Below are 18,449 nucleotides of genomic sequence, written 5' to 3'. Positions count from 1 at the left end.
TTGGACTGATCTGATGTCAATGGATTTGTATTTTCATTCTGAACTTTCTTCCCACATCATTCGCTGTTTTTAGCTCATTTTAAGGATATTTACGTGCCTGTTTGAAAAGCTCTGCAGCAGCCTTGGCATTATTTTCCATTTTTAGCCCATTTCTGTCTCAGTTTCTTCTGTTGGGTGTGCTATAATTTGATCCTGAGTGGGATCTTGTGAGTCATAAAATCCAGGTTAGACCTGGAGTCTCCTAGTTGCCATTTATCCTTCCCACAGACGTGGGCAAAATAATCACTGGTTTGCAAAAGTCCCTCCCCAAACTTCACAAATAAAACTCAGAAAGTGGTATAACCCTGATGACAATTAGGAACAATTAGGTCTTATGCCAGGTCAGACTAGGGGATCATCAGACGAGCATTTTATAGCAAGCTTGTTACTGGGCACTCACGGATTTTTGTGGGTCCTATTCCCAACACCGTCCACGTCCCAAGTGTCTCCCACTCTTTCTGGCCTTCTTCCCATGACAAAAAAAGACCCTGGTGAGTCCGATTTATATTTAGAAACAGAACTTGCTGCAGTCTCCTGCTGTGTGCAGGAGAACTGGCACAATAAAAACACCCACTGAATGGGCCATGTGGTTGTTGTTTACTTCTTCTTTCTTCTCCTGTAAGAAAGAGGAAGTATTGTGCGACTGAAGCGGGGGTGGAGAAGCGACGGTAGGGAACCGTGATTCCCCTGTTGGAAAAAGGCCCTTGTCTGTCTAGCCATGTATTGTCTACTACAGGGGTAAGTAACCTGATGTCATCCAGATGTTCTGGATGACAAGTCCCATAAACCATGACCATTGGCCATGCTGGCTGGGGCTGATGGGAGTTTTAATCCAAAATATTTGGAAGGCATCTGGTTGTTTAAGCCTGGAAGAAGCCCACTATGGCGTTAGGCATGGAGCTTTCCCATCATTCGCTTCCTGTTCCTTTTATCTGGAATTGTGGGGGATTGAACCTGGGATCTTCTGCACACAAAGCATGAGCCAATCAGCAATAGGCCCTCTGCAATCCTTACCATGAGTAATTCTTATTAATGCTAAGATTAATTCTCCATGCCAGTAGATCTTATTTATTTATTTATTTATTACACTTATATACCGCTCCCATAGCCAGGGCTCTCTGGGCGGTTTACAGATCTTAGCTGTCCCAGTTGCATGGGTAAGCCGTTTCTGACCCTCCTCACCCCATCTATTATTATTATTATTATTATTATTATTATTATTATTATTATTATTATTAATTTATATAGCACCATCAATGTACATGGTGCTGTACAGAGTAAAACAATAAAATAGCAAAACCCTGGCCTCTTTTGTCAACATACTTACAATTATATGGGATGGGGGTGGAGTAGAAACACAGGGAGCCATAGTATCTGGGACTGATGTGTGTAGCTGGCGATGATGTGCCCAACACATCTGCAGGGAACCAGGTCAGGAACGGTAGTTTCAGAACTAAGGTCTTCACTCTTTCGGCACCCTACATTGATTTTGCTTGTCGTATCTGCTAATTCAGAAGGAAGGAAGGGCAATTTTTACAAACACTTCTGTGGATGATGTTGGGACCATATAAATGCTTAATACCAGAAGAAAGGCAACAGCAGCTCTCATTTAGACATTCTGTTCTGTGCACATTGAAGGGGGGGTGTAGATAGTTTTTTTATGTGCGTCACGCAGCGGAAAGCAACAGCCTGTGTTTGCTCTTTAATTAAAACATTTCAATGGGTTTAGCTTGTACAGTGTTAAAAAAGGAAAAGAAGAAAAAGAAGACCACAAACCCCTGCCTTGAGTAACCAATTAAAATTTTATAGGGGATCAGTTGCCAGAATAGAAAAGGTATCTTAGTAACAATGATGGCCAAAGCTTACTCAGAAGGATAGGAACAGCATACTCCAGCTGTCCCAGTTCGCCCAATGTTTGGAAGGAGGTGAAACTGGAAGAAATCCCCCCCCCCATGCCTTTGAGGAGGAGTTCAGGGGGGGGGCAAAAAAAGTTGTTGGATGGGGCATGCTGGGAGTTGTAGGACGTTTTTCTGTCTAAACCTGCATAGGATTGTGCCTTTAATGTGTGCACGTTTGTGTGACCTTTTCATGTCACATGAAGCTGCATTACTTTTTGCCAGCTCTCCTCCAAGCTCAAGGCAGCAGCATATACCGAGGTTATGCTATTTGTTGTCCTAACAACCCTGTGAGATAGTCTAGGCTCAGAGAAAGAAAGCACCAAGTGAACTTCATGATTATATGGAAATTCATGCCCAATCTCAGGTCCCCCCCTCACCAGTTTCAACAGAAATCCAGCCTTCTATCAACTACCCCACACTGAGTTCAATACTATGTGCTCGGTTCTGTACAGGAGTGAAACGATCCTGAAAAGACTTGGAATCTATACTAGAAGGACAAAGGGGGCAAGAACAGGGATCCAATGTTTATAGGTGAGTAAGGGGTTGGGTTGATAGGTATTTTATTTCACTGTCTATAAGCAAATCATATTAGGATCTGAATAATGAGGAAACATTACCTATTATAACACTTTTACCTTTAAAATGGGTTTCAGGAGCCATACAATGATTTCAGCTCAGCCTCAATTTATTACCTGTGTTTGAGCAAAGCCGGGTGTCCTAGCCAGGAGAGCAGCAGACTCCTTATGGGACAGAAAAGAGTTCTAAGCAAAAGCACAATTGCACACAGAGAACAAATTCATGTTTACGGTTCTGCCTTTGTCTAAATCCTGGTTGCTGATTGATTCAGGAGTATGGTGGTTATGGGGCCAGAGAGGGCACCAAGATATTTTGGCATCTGAGGCAAAAAAAAACCTCCACAAGGTCTCTCCCCTTCATCATCATCATCATCTATCCATCCATCCATTCACCCACTTCACCATACCTAATGGAACAGGCAGCTCTGCTGAGGGCAACTGGAGAAAATCATGAATTTCAGAGGGATAGGTAGGTATACTTAGGGAGGGGGAAATCTATCTAAGTTGGGAGGTTTTAATAATTTCCTCTTGGAAAGGGTCATACTAAGAGCAGAGTGTGCTTCTGAGTCATTTAAATTAGATTGGGGTAGAGGAGTCCTATCAGCGGAATTTATGAGCCAGGCAGGAGAAGCCTTCTAACATGGAGTCTGCGATTCAAAATGGAACCTGACTGACGTGTCCAGTTGCTAGACCAGCCGACTCCCGGTGTTTTGGATTACAACTCCAAAATTCCCGACCATTGGCCATGCTGGCTGGGGCTGATGGGAGTTAAAGTACAAAACATATGGGGATACCAGGTTGGGGAGTTACTCTAGGTCTCCTAATGCAGGTTACAACAGTGTGAAATGGCTCTAAGATGGGACACCATGAGCTTGTGGAAATACCAATAGTGGGACAAAGAGGGGAACAGGAGAGATTCTGTGAAATAGTGCTCAGCTTAGTGTGACACAACACTGTATGTAGAGTTTTTAAATGACATTCAACTCCTCCACCTTTTACTTCGGTGTCCATTTCCAAATAAAAGCCTGATATTGTGTGTGCGTGAGTCCAAATTTACTTCACTGTTTTTTTCATTAGGAAACAAAAATCCATGGCAAGAACTGTACAGAGAGACAAAATGTCGCAGTTTTGCTACAGGAGAAACTCTCCTGCTTTGGGAAGGGAAGGGGTGTGCCTTTGTGAGACAGGATGCAGGCTGAATGACCTCCATTCCTGAAGAGGGTGGTCCTGAAAGGTCAGGGCTGTACTTGACAGAGTGGTAATGTGAACGGAAGCTGGCTCAAAGCACACTTTCATAACTCTTGGTCTTGGAATGAATTCAGTCAGTTCCCAAGTGTTAGTCACTCACTGATTTCAATAAAAACATTAAGGTTTGTAAGAAAAATTCTCTGACCAATTATTTACAATAGAATAATTGTTTTTCTCTTTGAGTTACAAAGAAAAGCATGGCTTCTGATTACTATTTTACAGGAATTAATGTATGCTCAGATTTGTGGAATCTTTTATTGTATTGTTGTGTTCCCCCAGCCCAAGCCCCAGGATATGACCACAAGGCAAGAAACTCCCACAATTCTTCCGTGCTTACTTGTTCTATATACATGTACCTCTTGTGGTGACATAGAAGTATAAACGTGGAAATCCACTGCAGATTTTTCAATGGGAGGATTTCAAAACTACAGCCCTATTTCACCACGCAAAGGCCTTTTATACGAAAAAAGCAATCATGAAAGCATTACAGGTGTTTCTAAGCTTACAACCGTGGCAGCCAAAGTTCAGCTAGGTTGGCCAGTTGCATGTGGCCACCTGTCAAGAGCCAGAATTGCCAATTTAGTCATCTTTTGGTGCATGGTCTTGACTGTGTCTTCTACCAACTGAGTCACTGCCTTCCCATCCTTGGACAATTATAGGGTCATCCTAGGACAGGAGTTCTCAAACTGAAGGCTCACTTTCAACATAGACCCATTTCTAATTTTTTTTAATGCTTTCACTTTCACCAGCCCTTCACCCTCTCTGCTTCATGCAGAATACCCAGGATGTTAACATGAAGTGCTAATGCACAAGCACCCACCAGGAGGCATTTTATATCATCTCACCTCATTGTGCATGGCTTATTTTTTTCTTTTTGCATCCCTACATTCTCTCTGCAGCAAAGGAAAGAACTTGGGAAATGGTGGTAGCGTAACTGCTTGACCCATTTTAGATCAGGTTATGACCCACTTGGGGGTCACAGCCCACCATTTGAAGAACACCGACCTAGGCCAAGTTGCCAAAGGCTCCCAAAAGGTTGAATCCATCTCTGCTAACAGAAGCAGTTCCCCCGTAAATAATAGCCAAGTAAGCTTAACTTCAGAATTGAAAGAAATGTTCTAGGTAAGGGATGCCTGGCGTTTATATTCGCAGAGGCTACTCTTCTTTCCAGAAAGTAGTTCAAGGTATTTTGCTGCACAAGCCAACATGTTACGATTATGCTTCACAATAATGGGGCATACACCCTAGCATCACATATAAATACCCAAGGAAAGATGTAAGAATCAAGTGTAGAATCCCTCTCACAATTTTTGAAACAATATTTTTTTCCTTACTAGTAAAATCTCAACAAAACAATGGAATATCTTGAAAATTATTCAAACTAAGAATTAATTCATACTACTATTATCTATTGCTCTGCTGCTTTGGAAGGTTATGGTCTTTGTAACTCTGAACAAGAATTTACCCTTGGTATCCTGATGCCATTTTTTATTTTTATTTATTTGAATTTTATAACAAATACAATAATCACACTACATCAACTCAATATACCACAATAATAAAATTGAAAAAACTTATTAAAATAATATAGTAATATCTCGTGCACCCCCCCCCCCGGGACCCTTATTCTCCTTTCCAAAATTGTAATGTATCCTGCAACGGTTTACTCCCTTTCCCCTTTTCTAATACGAATTTAACAAATTGTCTCCAAATTTCATCAAAGTCATTTCGCTTCAGCACTCCTCTCTTAACTTCAAAACTACTCATGAGTCTATCATTAATAGCTATATCCTGATGCCATTTAGCGAGGCTCTATCACAAGTATTCTGGGTTAGTGAGTGACCAGTTTTATTTCAGGCAGAGCCAAGATTAATATGTAATCTGACAGATGGGTTGCTGTTTTATTTATTTGACTTATAACCTGACTTTCCACCAAAGAAAGCATGCTCAAGGCAGTTAACAATAAGAACCAAAATTAAAACAAAAACTTAGTACCAGATGTAGTTGCAGATGTGACAATTTGACTATAAATTTGAGGGGTGCATTTATTTTCTTTTAAATGGCCCTATTGAATTTAACAGTAACGTTTTACACAAGATCTAATGAAAGTCTCCAATTAAAGATTTTCCTTCCCCTCTGAATTGTTGGTGACAAGTATGCAGATTACATACATATGAGATATTCAAGCTGAACATAAGAAGCGGCCTGCTAGATCAGACCAAGGCAGGATCTACACTACTGCTTTAAAACAGTTTATAACAGTAGTGACAACTGTTGGGGCCCAGGACACACTCCCTATATAGTCTTCAAAAACATTTCAAAGTGTTATATCCTGCTTAGTGTAGATCTGGCCTTGGGACCATCCAGTCCAGCATCCTATTTCTAGCCAGTAATGAGGGTTCCCCTCTCTGCCGCCCCAGTGCTTCATTTTTTTGCGGAAAATTTTCCATTTCACAAGTTCACTAGTACCAATACATGGATGCAATTACAAATACAGTATTAGGCAAGCTTGGCATTTGTAATTAGCGTTTATCAGGTGATTATCGCTAGCAAGCATGTGATAGAAATGTCATTGAAATGTATGTGTCTCAGTGTGAAACAAAACTAATAAGTAGTGACAGCAAAACTGAAGGTGCCCCAACAACCTTAGTAGAACTCTGTTGAAATAGATGAGTCCGCATATCATGCACTTCTTTGGGAAGCTAAAATTAATTAGTGAAGCCTTCCCCAACCTAGTAGCCTCCGGATGTATTTGGACTACAACTCCCCGACTCCCCAACCAAATTAGAGAGAATTAGGCTGAATTAGAGACCTTTGGCTATTGGTAGGTATAGAAATGCAATCAATAAATATAGCATCAACTAGTGTGTCAATTTTCAGTCCTTGTGCTTATTTCTTACATTTAAACAAGGGAAGTAAATGATATTGTCTTTATTTTTTTAATTTTTTAAAAATAAATATTCCATTAAAAACATCTACATAATAGTTCAATCACATTCAGTGTGCTTCAGTTTTTTCATCAAATGCATGTGGTGTATTGGAACAAAAAATTAACATGGGGTACTGTTTTTTTTTTTAGCTGTGTTGTCCACTAAATACAAGTAAAATACACATACTAAATTGGATCACTCCATGGCATCAGAAAATTTTCCAGTGCAAATGACCCTATGCAAATTTGCCTAACCCACATCATTGTCTCCAGTGATGGCTGGCCAGATGCTTCTTGGAGCCACAAGCAGGACATGAAGAACATCCTGTCCCCAAGCACCTGGTATTCAGAGGAATACTGCTTCCAAAGATGGAAATTCTATTTAGCTGCCATGACTAATAGCTGTTGATAGAACTATTCTATCCTAGAAACTGTCAAATTCCCCCTTTAAAGACATCTAAGCCAGTGGCCATCTCTACACTCTGTGACACTGAATTCTATAAATGAATTATGCATCATGTGCAGAAGTATTTTCTTTTCACTGTCATCACACATTTCAGTGACATTTTCAATGATTTCTTGAAGAACATAAGAAGAAACATGTTGAATCGGACCAAAGTTTCCTCTAGTTTAGCATTCTCTTTACACAGTGGTCAACCACATACCTCTGAGAAACCCTCAAGTAGGGCAAGAATGCAGTAGCACTCTCCTGCTCACATTCCCCAATAACTGATACACAGAGTTGTACTGCCTCTAATACTGGAGGTAGTATATAGCTATCATGACTGGAAGCCATTGCCTAGTAGCTGTTCTTTCTTGAATGGTCATGCGCATTTTCATATACCATCACAATCTATGAGAAGTTGGGATTTCCCCCCCCCCCCTCTAATGTGCATTACTTTACACTGATATTGAACGTCATTTTGCCATTTTGCTGCCCATTTACTTGTATTGTTGGTCATTCACAAAGAAAGAGGCAGTGATGATCCCTGCATCGGTCTTAGCTAATCCAAACATATCCACATCATTCATTTGTTTTAGGTATATATCTAAAATATATTAAGTGCATACCTAAAACAAGTTATATGAATGCAACTAACACATAACATTCTGGCACACTCATCTGCAATTGGCTGCAACTTCCACCCTGTTGACTGTACACTTGGTAGCAAAATTAGTTTTCTCTCTTAGTAATGTGTGAAATTACAGCCTTTAGCAGAACAATAATGGGGAGCAGAGTTAAAATATGACACCATTTCCCAGATTTTGCTTCTTTCCCCTACTTTGGCAATGCAAAAACTGCCCTACCTGGAAACAACATTGCGCTTCTCTTCATTTCACCTGACTGCTGCTTCAATTTTAAATTTGCAACCTGCTTGGGGCCAATTAATTTATACACTACATCAGCTGTCTCTTTGTCATTGACGTCTTGTTAAGTCTTCCACACAGAGGCCTATCCAAATATCTCGTTCGTTGTTGTTCTCCCTGCCCCGTTGTGCCCTGAGCTTACAATATTTTGCAGGAAGTTGATCAAACTGAGCATTCTTGTAAATATGAAGTTGGCTGCCAAGAATGCAAGTGATTCATTCCCTATGAGGAATTAACTTCCTGTGCCTTCCCCCACCCCACATACCCTCCTTTAATACACATTTACTACTAAAAACAAGCAACCCCTCCCATTTTTTTTACTCTGAACAACGTGCATTCTTAATTGAATGGCAAATAAGATTCTTAAAATACTCTCAAAATCTATTCTTAGGATATAGAAAATTGTCGCTAGAGGCCTCAGCTTTGATGAAGTAGATATAATACTACTGTGAAAGGACAAATTGAAATGCTCTCAACTCAAATGTCCATGGGAGGGTTACTTGTCAGAATGAAGAGAACTGCCTTACATAATATATCTGTTCAGGGTACAATCCTAGAGCCAGCCAAAGCCCAGCTGAAGGATTGCTGCATGTGGCATAAATGTTGCTCCGGCAGCACAGAGGAGGCCTGCCGGCAGGACAACACTTGCGTTACTGGAGCCCCCCCCCCCCCCCCGAGTATGCCTGTGGAAAGTTCCATGGAAAGTTCCGACTATGTCCTATTGGCAGGGTGCCTCCCGAAGGAGCCCTCAATTTTGCCAGCATAGGAGCAGGCATAGTTAATTTCTTCCCACTGACCGCAATGTGAGGAAAGAAAGAACAGGGGGTGGCGGTAATAAAAAGCCTCCCCCATTTCCCATCAGGACTTAGGAAGTGGTAGTAGTTCCACCATGGAATTTCAATCTTCCAGTCCCATGGGATTGCTCTGTGTGTCTTTAAGATGCCATAGAATTCCCAAGTGCCTCTACTATTTCCCAAGACTGTGTTAAATAGTTTTCAGGAGCGAATATATTATATTCGCTTCAATTAGGAAAAAAAAGCAATACACAAATTTTGTTTAGTACAAGACCTCCTGACAAGACCAATCGTTTTATAGTTCCCTTCCCTTGATCCTGAATGTGGAAATATACTTGAGTGCCATCTAGCTAATCCTCAAGGTATTTCAGATAATCAACAATTGCTAGTATCAAAGAAGAGAAAGTTCTCTGTAAAATAATTTACATAGTAAATGCATTTGCACCCCACAGGCTGCTCAAAGATACCTATCTCTATAAGTACACCAAGCAAGATTATAGCCATGGTGCCTCCTAATCACACTCCTAAATTGGTGCCTTAGGTTTAGAAATAGCTGTTCATATGCAAGGATAACTCATTGATTTAAAACCTGATGAGTTGTCGGTGACACTGCAGCCACATTTTCCACTTCAGCACACAAGCCACAATTGGCTCCTTTGTAGGTTGTGGAAAGTGACATCCAAACTTAGACTGCTGGGTTGTTCAGAGGCTAAATAACCCAGTGGTTAACTCGTGGCTTGCTGCTGGGTTGATTAGCCCCTAAATAATCCAATGGTCTGGGTTCGCACACCATACTGTATAACCTACGCAGGAGGGTTTTAAACAGATGGGTTATTATGTCCGAACCAGGTCACTATTTCTGGCAAATACAGCTATTATTTTTTTTAAAGTTCATTGTTATAATATAAAAGCAGGCAATTGTTATAATATAAAAGCAGGCACTGTCTGCTTCCTATAAGATTAATCTTCCTGTAAAATGTTCATGAGGATAATGACCTACATTGCATGCACTGGTGAATTATAGTATTAAAACACAGTACACAGGTTCGAATGATTATTCGAGGCTTCATAAACCATGTTTTATGAATCTGTGAAGAAATACTGGGGTTGGACATTCCTTCCTTATCCCACCTCTGTGCTTGTATTAAGCCACAGTTCCCCATTTTGTCCAAACTAGGGGACTATGGCTTAATGTTGATTAACAAACCAGGAAAATTAGCTACTGCAGTACATTTCTTTTTTACCTTGTACAACATGATTGGGCAGAAGGAAGATCGTGGTCCACTATTTAGCTGTTAAAGTGAAAAAATAGTAGCCCACACAAAACTACATTTCCGGTAGACAATTTGTTGCTTGTGGGATTCTTGTAAAAACTGCCAGGCTAGGTGGACTGTGATCTGATCCAGGAAGGCACTTATGTTCTTACATTTTTAAGCAGGAGTGCATACATAGGAACACTTATCAGATTAGTTATGCCTTAACTGCAAAGAGATATTGAGCATTCTTTCTTTGTAGGTTTAAAACGTATTGACGAACCATAGGAATTTTGGGTTTTTTTAAAAAAATGTAAGTCACACAATACTAAAGTCAGACCAACCCTGTTGTAAAATACGGATGGGACTCTGTGGGTGTATTTGACCACAAGCAAACATGAGTATCAAATAGCTATAAAAGTGGTTATAACAAAAGGACAGAACTGCTATTATCAAAAATACACAAAATATCATTTTTTCTGCCATTGAGTTTGAATTACAGTCACTTTCAGATTTTAAATTCCACGTAAAAAAATATCAGCTTCAAACATGCTCTAGAATATAAGCATAATCTTCTGTATTTTACTGAGACATATACTCCCAATAAAATCTCATGTATATGTAAAATGAAAACAGCTTACAAGTTTCATTTTGTTTGCTGAAAGGTGATGCTTGGGTGTTATTTTCTTCCTGTATATAGTTGACATTTTATTAAGATAATGTTTCTTAGTAAAAAATACAGCAGATATTATTAGAGCATTCAGATATGATCAAAGCTGGCCTTTTGGTACATAAAACTTTAAAATATGCTCATTCACTAATATTGCTTGTTACTGTGTTATTCCTAACTATTTCTAAAGTATTTCATTTTGCTTTTCATTTAAGTGAAACAATACAACAGATCTAGAGAATAATACTTTGGAAACAAGACTAACAATTTGGGCAGGTAAGACACATCGCGAAATCTGAGCTGCATGCTGTGAGGACCATCGGGGGACAGATTCATAAAGAATAAATGGTGTCAGCAAAGCTGTCTCATGTATTTATTTATGCCTTTGGCAACGTGCAGTTCATGTATCACTTTCTCCATGAAGTGAAATATTCCATAACCATTCTATTCGTTTTAGGGTGCAAGCCTATGCATGTTTAGACAGAAAAAAAGTCCTACAACTCTCAGCATCCCTCTGATACTGGGAGTTGTAGGACTTTTTCTTTCTAAGCATGCGGAGCATTGCGCTCTGAATGTGTGTTTTTGTGTGTGCGCGTGTGAAGCCTTTGGAACAACCACCTAGTTCCAATAATACCCTACTGTTAACTAAATCGAAGTAGATTTAACTGAAATAATGACACAACCCTTTCTTGCTTACCTCTGCCTCTACTTCTCTCTGTCCACCCCGCCCTCCGCCCGTCCATTTTTAGACTGCAAGCTCCTTGAGGTAGGGGACTGCTAAACCTGTTCTTTGTGAAGTACGATGTACGCGATTATACATTTTTAAATGGGGAAACTGGCCAACTGGCACATCTGATGCTCCCTTCCGCATATAGAGCCCCATCCAACTCAAGCTTTCAAATGCTACATTTTAACTCTTTCGGACTATAGTACGATTCTAAATCCTAAAGACATAACGTGTGAACCTGCACAGTCAAACGAATACGTGTCCTCATCAAGCCGTTGTCCGCCGGAGACCGTTTCGTAACCCGCCAATTCCCCTGAGTTCTCACTTGCCTATCGGTTCCTCAATTAACTAACGGTGCAATCCTATATATATGTATACTTAGACAGAAAAAAAATCCTACAGCTCCCAGCATTCCTCAGCTAGCCGTACTGGCTGAGGGATGCTGGGAGTTGTAGGATTTCCCCCCTGTCTAAACGTGCACAGGACTCTCCCATTCCCCGCCTAAATCTTTAAGTGTCTCCGTAAAGCAAGTCCTCATTGGTCACTTCGAAAAAGGTTTACCTCCCCTATTTGCTTCTCGAGAGAATTTAGGTCTCGCGACAGTTGCGTCGCCGCGGTTTCAAGCAAAGCAAACCCGACTCTTGTGGGCGCCGCCATCTTGCTTCGGCGGAGCCCGAAGAGGCGGGAGTAGCACCTCCGGGCTCTCGGTGAGCTTGTGAGGAGGAGGAAAGCGGCGGACTAAGCGGGGTTGGAAGGGGACCGTATTGCTGGCAGTCTCCTTTCCTCCTCTGTGGTGTTCGGGTTCTCTCCTTTACCTTATTTCGCGGGGCCGTTTCCACGGAGGTTGGGCCGAGGCGACGGCAAGATGGCGGTGGAGTCTCGCGTTACTCAGGAGGAGATTAAGAAAGAACCCGAAAAGCCTATCGACCGTGAGAAGGTATAGGGAGGAGCTGGAAATGGCAGGGGAAGAGAACGGGGCGAGGAGCGCCTTTTCACACGTTACATGTTAGCTGCAGCATTCCGGCATTTGCAGCTGTCTCTGCTCTATACGGAGGGCTGCTTCACATAGACGTGTGCTTCGCTTCGTTTATAAAATATCGATTTGTCGGAGACTAATGGTTCTGAATGCATGACTGAAGAGCCCTATTGTGTGAGAGGGGGTGTATTAATTTTACCTGTAACGGCCCATTCACACTTGCAAATAATTAAGCGATGTAAGGTTGAGCCCCAGCCAATCCCTGCTCTCTGATGAGAGTATTTGTTACCTTGCGTTTCTAAATGCCTGTTTGTGACATTCATTCGGACATTTTATGTGATACCTGTAAAAAGTAAAATTTGAACTAAGTCTCAGTGGTGCTGGAAAATTTGGGAAGGTTTGTGCTATCTTGTTTCTTCAGAAAATGTTTCCAGTACTGGACTTAATTCTTTTTTGTTTTTCTTTGGCATACATAGGATAGAATCTCTAATGGGAAGGGGTAAGATTCAATAGCCTTTTCTATTAAGAATATGGAAATGTAAAACAGTACAAACACAAAAAGATATAAAAATGAGCACTAAAGAAATACATATAATGATGATGTTATTAGATAAGAATGTATCAAGACATAAAACATATGGCAACAACATTTATTGATGCTAGAGTAAATTATGTATAATAAACAACTGGTATGGTGCAAGTGAATTAATAATTTGAAAAGTCTTTCTGAAGACATTCCTAATAGCTAAAGGATATGGTATAGAGATAAAGAAGCTGAATATTGTGTTGACTGTTCTTCAAAAATCATATGAATTACCATCTTATAGTATTTTCTAGCTCTACCACAACTCCTTAGCTAATTGGCAAAGCCAACATTTACCACCCAAGGTTTTATATATTTTATAGTTTCCAAGGCATAAGATTCCACTTAAATGCAACAGTTTTCTTTAATGCCTAGAGAAATGGTAAAATGGGATCTTTCTCTTCTGCAGATCCATGTTTCATTTTAACTTATAAGGTGTCAGGGTTTTTGTTGTAGCAAAAAACTCAAAAAGTACTGTAATTAAGTATTGATAAAAAGGCTTTTTCTTGCGTATGTTAAAAACTTGTTCATAAGAATTTGTTTATAAGCATAAAGTGCTTTGTATGTGTCTAATTCATATTTCTGGAATAAACTGAAATCTTTAAGGTGTTTGTGGCTGAAAGCCTTGCCGCTAATCAGAGCAATCCTAAACTCCTGTGGATGGCAGCTGATGACTCCTTTTCGGCTTGCAGAGAGGGAGGCGTGTTGTCAGAAGAGGGTTCATTGTTTGAGTCCACCTCATTGCGCTGGTGGAAAGCCCTACTGCTGTTGCTGCCCTAGATGGTTCTCTACACATGGCCAGTCATGAGGTATTGGCGGAGGCCATGGATCCATAGGATCCAAAGCTGCCTTGATCCCTGGATGTGTCCCCAAAGTGGCTTGAAAAGTACTGCAGCACTGGAGCTGATGTATTTAATCCCCATTGTCAATGGGAGGGAAACTTTTTTTAAAAAACAAACCTGAAGCACAAAATCGGAAATAACCACAGATCTCCCCCATCCAAGAAGATAGGATTGCTCTGTTAAACATCATAGATAGAATCCAACTGAAGTCCTACTTAGAGTAGACCCCTTAAAATGAATGGGACAAGTTAATCATGGCTAACTTAATCCCATGCATTTCAGTGAGTCTTTTTAAGTAGGACTTCAGTTGGATTCTGCCTCTTATTTCTCTTTCGTCTGCTTGTCCATGGTAAGCCCTTAAGTGGAATATTACAACATGCACTGCATCCCTGACAGGATCATATAAATTGGTTTCATTTTTGGTTACTTGTCTCTCAGCCAATGAATGAATGGCACACTTTTTGCCTTGCAGACTTGCCCCCTCTTGCTGAGAGTTTTTACCACCAACAACGGGCGGCATCACCGAATAGATGAGTTTGCCCGTGGAAATGTACCTTCCAGTGAGCTGCAGATCTACACCTGGTGAGCGGCAGTGATTAGTTTGCCTGTATTACTGTGAATTCTGGTGTTACAGCAGACATTGGGTTGCCATTTTTTTTTTACTTACAGGAGAAAGGGTCTCTGCTTCTAAGAGCTAGATAGGCAAAATATCAGCTAGTGAAGCTTTGTTATATTCTGCCTCACATATTAAAGCACGGAGCCTCTGCCACTTTTTTCATGGGTAGTCTGAAGGAGAACATAAATATTTCATTGTCTTGGCAAATTGTTCTGACTTCGTAGCATGGGTGACTTCTTATTAATGGTGGTGGGCACCAACCACCCTCCCACTGGCAAGTCCCTTAGAGTTTAGAGTTTCTTCTTTTTGCTGCAGCCTGCAATGCACTCTCTCCTCCACTGAATGGTTTCGTTGCAACTCTGGGCTCTTGTCTAAACCGGGCATAGTCAGAATTCCATTCCTATATACAATGGAAAGTTTCCCATTTGGCCCATAGAGCCTCTTTGGATTCATCCAGTGTTCAAGCTTCACCCGCCAGGAGAATTCCCACTGTTATCTCCGATCTGACATCTGAGAGAATAGTAGGGTGTCTGGGGACTTGGCCAGCACTGGGAGGAATCACTGCTTTTCTCAGTGCCGTGTGAGTCAGTTTGTATGAAGTGCATCACCCGCATGGGGATGAAAGGCACTGCTCAAGCCAGAGACAAATGGAAAATGAAGCCAACATGAAATTTTTAATACGAGATATATAATCCTTGATGCAGGACTCTTCTCCCCCTTAAGAGCTTTGACTTAATATCATCATATGAACATCTAATATCGCTATAATGACCTATAATGCTGTTTGGTCTGTTTCTTCCAGGATGGATGCAACTCTAAAAGAACTGACCAGTTTAGTGAAAGAGGTCTACCCAGAAGCAAGGAAGAAGGGAACACATTTCAACTTTGCAATAGTTTTCACAGATCTTAAAAGGCCTGGTTACAGGTAATATAGTCAATTGGACAGCAGGACCACACTGTTATTGCCAAGACCTTATAATTGTGATGAAGTTCTCTGTAAGAAGAATCATACGCTGGGAATCCTGAGCTAGCTTTTCACATCTTCAACACACAATAGTGAAGAACTGTTCATTTATAGAAAGGGTGCAAAACCTCTTTCAGATGGTAGTTCCAAATTCAGTTTCAGAGAGGACTACGTTTCAGTGGTGGGCAGAACTGGAGGCAAGGTGTGGGATCAAAGCCAAAAGGAGCAGGGCCCAAATACAAAAAATACCAGCATATTTTAGCTTAAATCTCTTTAGTAACTAAGCCTTAGGAGAGGCGTGGGGGAAGAGCTGCACAAAAGCTGGGAAACCACCAGATTATCTTGGGGGGCAGGTTGGGGATTGGGAACTACCTGATAATGTGGGGAAGGGGCCTGGCCATTGAGAATCCTTTAGGGCTGGACTGGGACCACAGGAGGACTGGATTTATCATCCGGGCTAGAGGCTCAACAGCTCTGATACATAGTGTAACATAAACCTCATGCTCACAGACCAATAGCTTAATTTGGTCTCTTTCCTCAGCCTGAGAAATGCCTTCCTGAGCAATTGCTAAGGGTCATATAAGTGCTTATCTCTGCACTTTTCCATGCAAACTAATGCAAGGATCCCTCTTCTAAAGCCACCAGTTAGAAAGCAGGAGCAGTTATTTTCTTTCCTATGGCATAAGTGTTTTGGTCTGGGAGAAAGAAAAATCAGACTGGAGAAGTCAGAAGGAGCATAGTGTTCAGTGACCATCGAGAAATACCATCAGCTCCAAATTACAAATGGCTAGATTTTAGATGTTTACGAGAAGTTGAGACCATTAAACAACTGCTTGATGGTAGGAGCACATAGCACATGCTGCATAAAGAGATGATAGAATCCACACTCAATAGCACATTCACCCTGAGCTCATAACTTTTTGTAGGTGGTGTATTCCTAATCTTCCTGATAATTAAAACATTACTAACTTTAAGAGAAGTAACTTGTGGCTGCTTTGCATGTCTCCAAATCTCTGAAATTGTAGTGGAAAAACTCTGAAGCCATTATTTAATTACAGATTAAATTTAATTGATAATGAAGATTAATCTGAAAATAGCAACACAGGAAGTTTGTTTAGGATCACAACCAAAGAGCCTCTGAGTTCAATAGGACAATTTCCATCTAAATGGGGCAAGATCATCATGCCAGTCGCTGCATCTTGTATTATGCAGAAGAAACTCTAGGGAATGGGCCATAGTTAAGTACATGCATAAGGTCACAGGTTCAGTTCTTGGCATATCACATTAGAAAGGATCTTGGGCAACAGAGCTCTACCTTGGAGACCTGCTGACAGTATGGGGATAGATACAATAATCTCCCTCAGCATAAGGAAACATTCTGTGTTCAAAACAATATGGTTCTTCCTTTGGTCTTAAGTAACTTGATTTCCAGAAGGCAAATCACATGCATCTCATTTTCTTTCTACAGAGTGAAGGAGATTGGCAGTACAATGTCAGGCAGAAAGGGCACAGACGATTCCATGACTCTGCAGTCCCAGAAGTTCCAGATAGGGGATTACCTTGACATAGCAATTACTCCTCCAAATCGTGCACCACCTCCATCAGGTCGCATGAGACCTTACTGATATTTTGCTTTCTTCCAACAGCCACACCGTCTGCATTGCCATGTTGATTAGAAAAGGCTTATTTTTAAAAACGTAAAGTGAGACTACGAGAAAGCTCACTAAGACCGGGAAGTACTGAAGTTACTTTTAAATTATGTTAACTGTATATTTTTTAGAAGAGTGCTCTCTAGCTGTTAGATTTGTCTCTCTAATTAGTTGAAAGTGGCACTGTCCAGGGTTTCCAAAGTGCATAAAGCATGGCTCTAACAACACAAGTACTGTTGTGCATTGTTGAAACCTGTTATGGAGCAAATATATTAAGACCAACCATTAATGTATGTGGGGAGATTAAAATCAGATGGATGTATTTCATAAGTACACTGTTGAGATTTACTGGGAAATAAACTAAAATGTAAATCAGGCAAGTATTGTCAGTCAGCAGTGCTGTACTTTGTATGTTCACAATGAAAATATAGTCTATTACATCTCAAAACACATTGAAGTAGGAGAGGGATTTGTAAGCCATCTAGTCCAAGCAACACCATTTGATGCAGGAAATTTCTGCTTGAAGACCTCTGGTGAGGAAGAGCTACCCAGCTATAAATGTAGTTGGTCCACAATTTACAGCCAAGATGTGTCTTTTGATGTCCAATTGATATGTCCCCCTGTAGCTTAAGCCTATTAATTGTCCGGCATTCCAGGGCACTGAAGAACAAGTGTCTGCCCTTTTATATGATTCCCATCAGGTCAACTGTGCATGTTGTGGAAAACCATTCAGATGTACATCCAATTTGCACCTACTCTTAAATTTGTACAGAAGCCTATTAATATGCACGCCTCAGCTTGATCAGTGTGTTTGGATTTTTTTAAATAAAATTCATGAGAAACGCAAATGACAGGGTGTTGATAATCTCTTAGTTTAGGGCTGTTGAACCTCAGGCTTGAGAGCCAAATCTGCCTCTTTGGGTGTCCTTAGATGGCCATGCCTCCTTTCCTGTGTCACAAGATGGGTCCCACAACACCCCCGTCCATTTATCATTTGGTTGTTTCCTAGCTTTTGCTGGAAAATGGGGATTTCTTTCGGCGTTTGAAAAGGTTGAAATGCTTCTTATAAAAGTTAGTTACTGGCAGTACAAGCTTGTAATTTAAAATATGGTAGTTTTAACCCTACCAGCACCAATTACTGCAGCCCTCAAGAGCTTCTCCAACATGCAGATCACGTGCTGCTGCAACCCCCACCCCACCCCCAGGCTATAGAGTGCCCAGTAGTGCTAAAATCGATGATGTTGGCAAAAAAAATGGTTGTTTTAAACTGAGAGACTTAAAAGGAACAACTTTAGCTTGAAAAAGGGTTGGGGTTTTT

General features: G+C 40.8%; 1 protein-coding gene across 1 annotated transcript; it reads left to right on the top strand.

The window, feature by feature from the left end:
• The first annotated feature begins 12,151 nt into the window (after positions 1-12,151).
• SAP18 (Sin3A associated protein 18) lies at positions 12,152-17,979 on the top strand. Its single transcript, XM_063127036.1, has 4 exons — positions 12,152-12,438; positions 14,375-14,484; positions 15,321-15,443; positions 16,951-17,979. The coding sequence occupies exons 1-4, from the start codon at positions 12,367-12,369 to the stop codon at positions 17,105-17,107; spliced, it is 462 nt and encodes a 153-aa protein (XP_062983106.1). The 5' UTR covers positions 12,152-12,366; the 3' UTR covers positions 17,108-17,979.
• Positions 17,980-18,449: the final 470 nt, after the last annotated feature.

This window comes from Elgaria multicarinata, chromosome 5, assembly GCF_023053635.1.
Source record: "Elgaria multicarinata webbii isolate HBS135686 ecotype San Diego chromosome 5, rElgMul1.1.pri, whole genome shotgun sequence".
In the NCBI taxonomy this organism is placed as follows: domain Eukaryota; kingdom Metazoa; phylum Chordata; class Lepidosauria; order Squamata; family Anguidae; genus Elgaria; species Elgaria multicarinata.
The sequence above is the reverse complement of the archived record's forward strand: the minus strand, read 5'-3'. Positions and strand labels throughout refer to the sequence as shown.

What these genes read in the sequence shown, in the direction of transcription:
- SAP18 (XM_063127036.1), top strand. Translation starts at nt 12,367, where the DNA reads ATGGCGGTGGAGTCTCGCGTTACTCAGGAGGAGATTAAGAAAGAACCC. An exon ending in GAGCTGCAGATCTACACCTG is followed by an intron (nt 14,485 to 15,320) that starts GTGAGCGGCAGT and finishes TGTTTCTTCCAG; the next exon opens with GATGGATGCAACTCTAAAAG. An exon ending in CTTAAAAGGCCTGGTTACAG is followed by an intron (nt 15,444 to 16,950) that starts GTAATATAGTCA and finishes TTCTTTCTACAG; the next exon opens with AGTGAAGGAGATTGGCAGTA.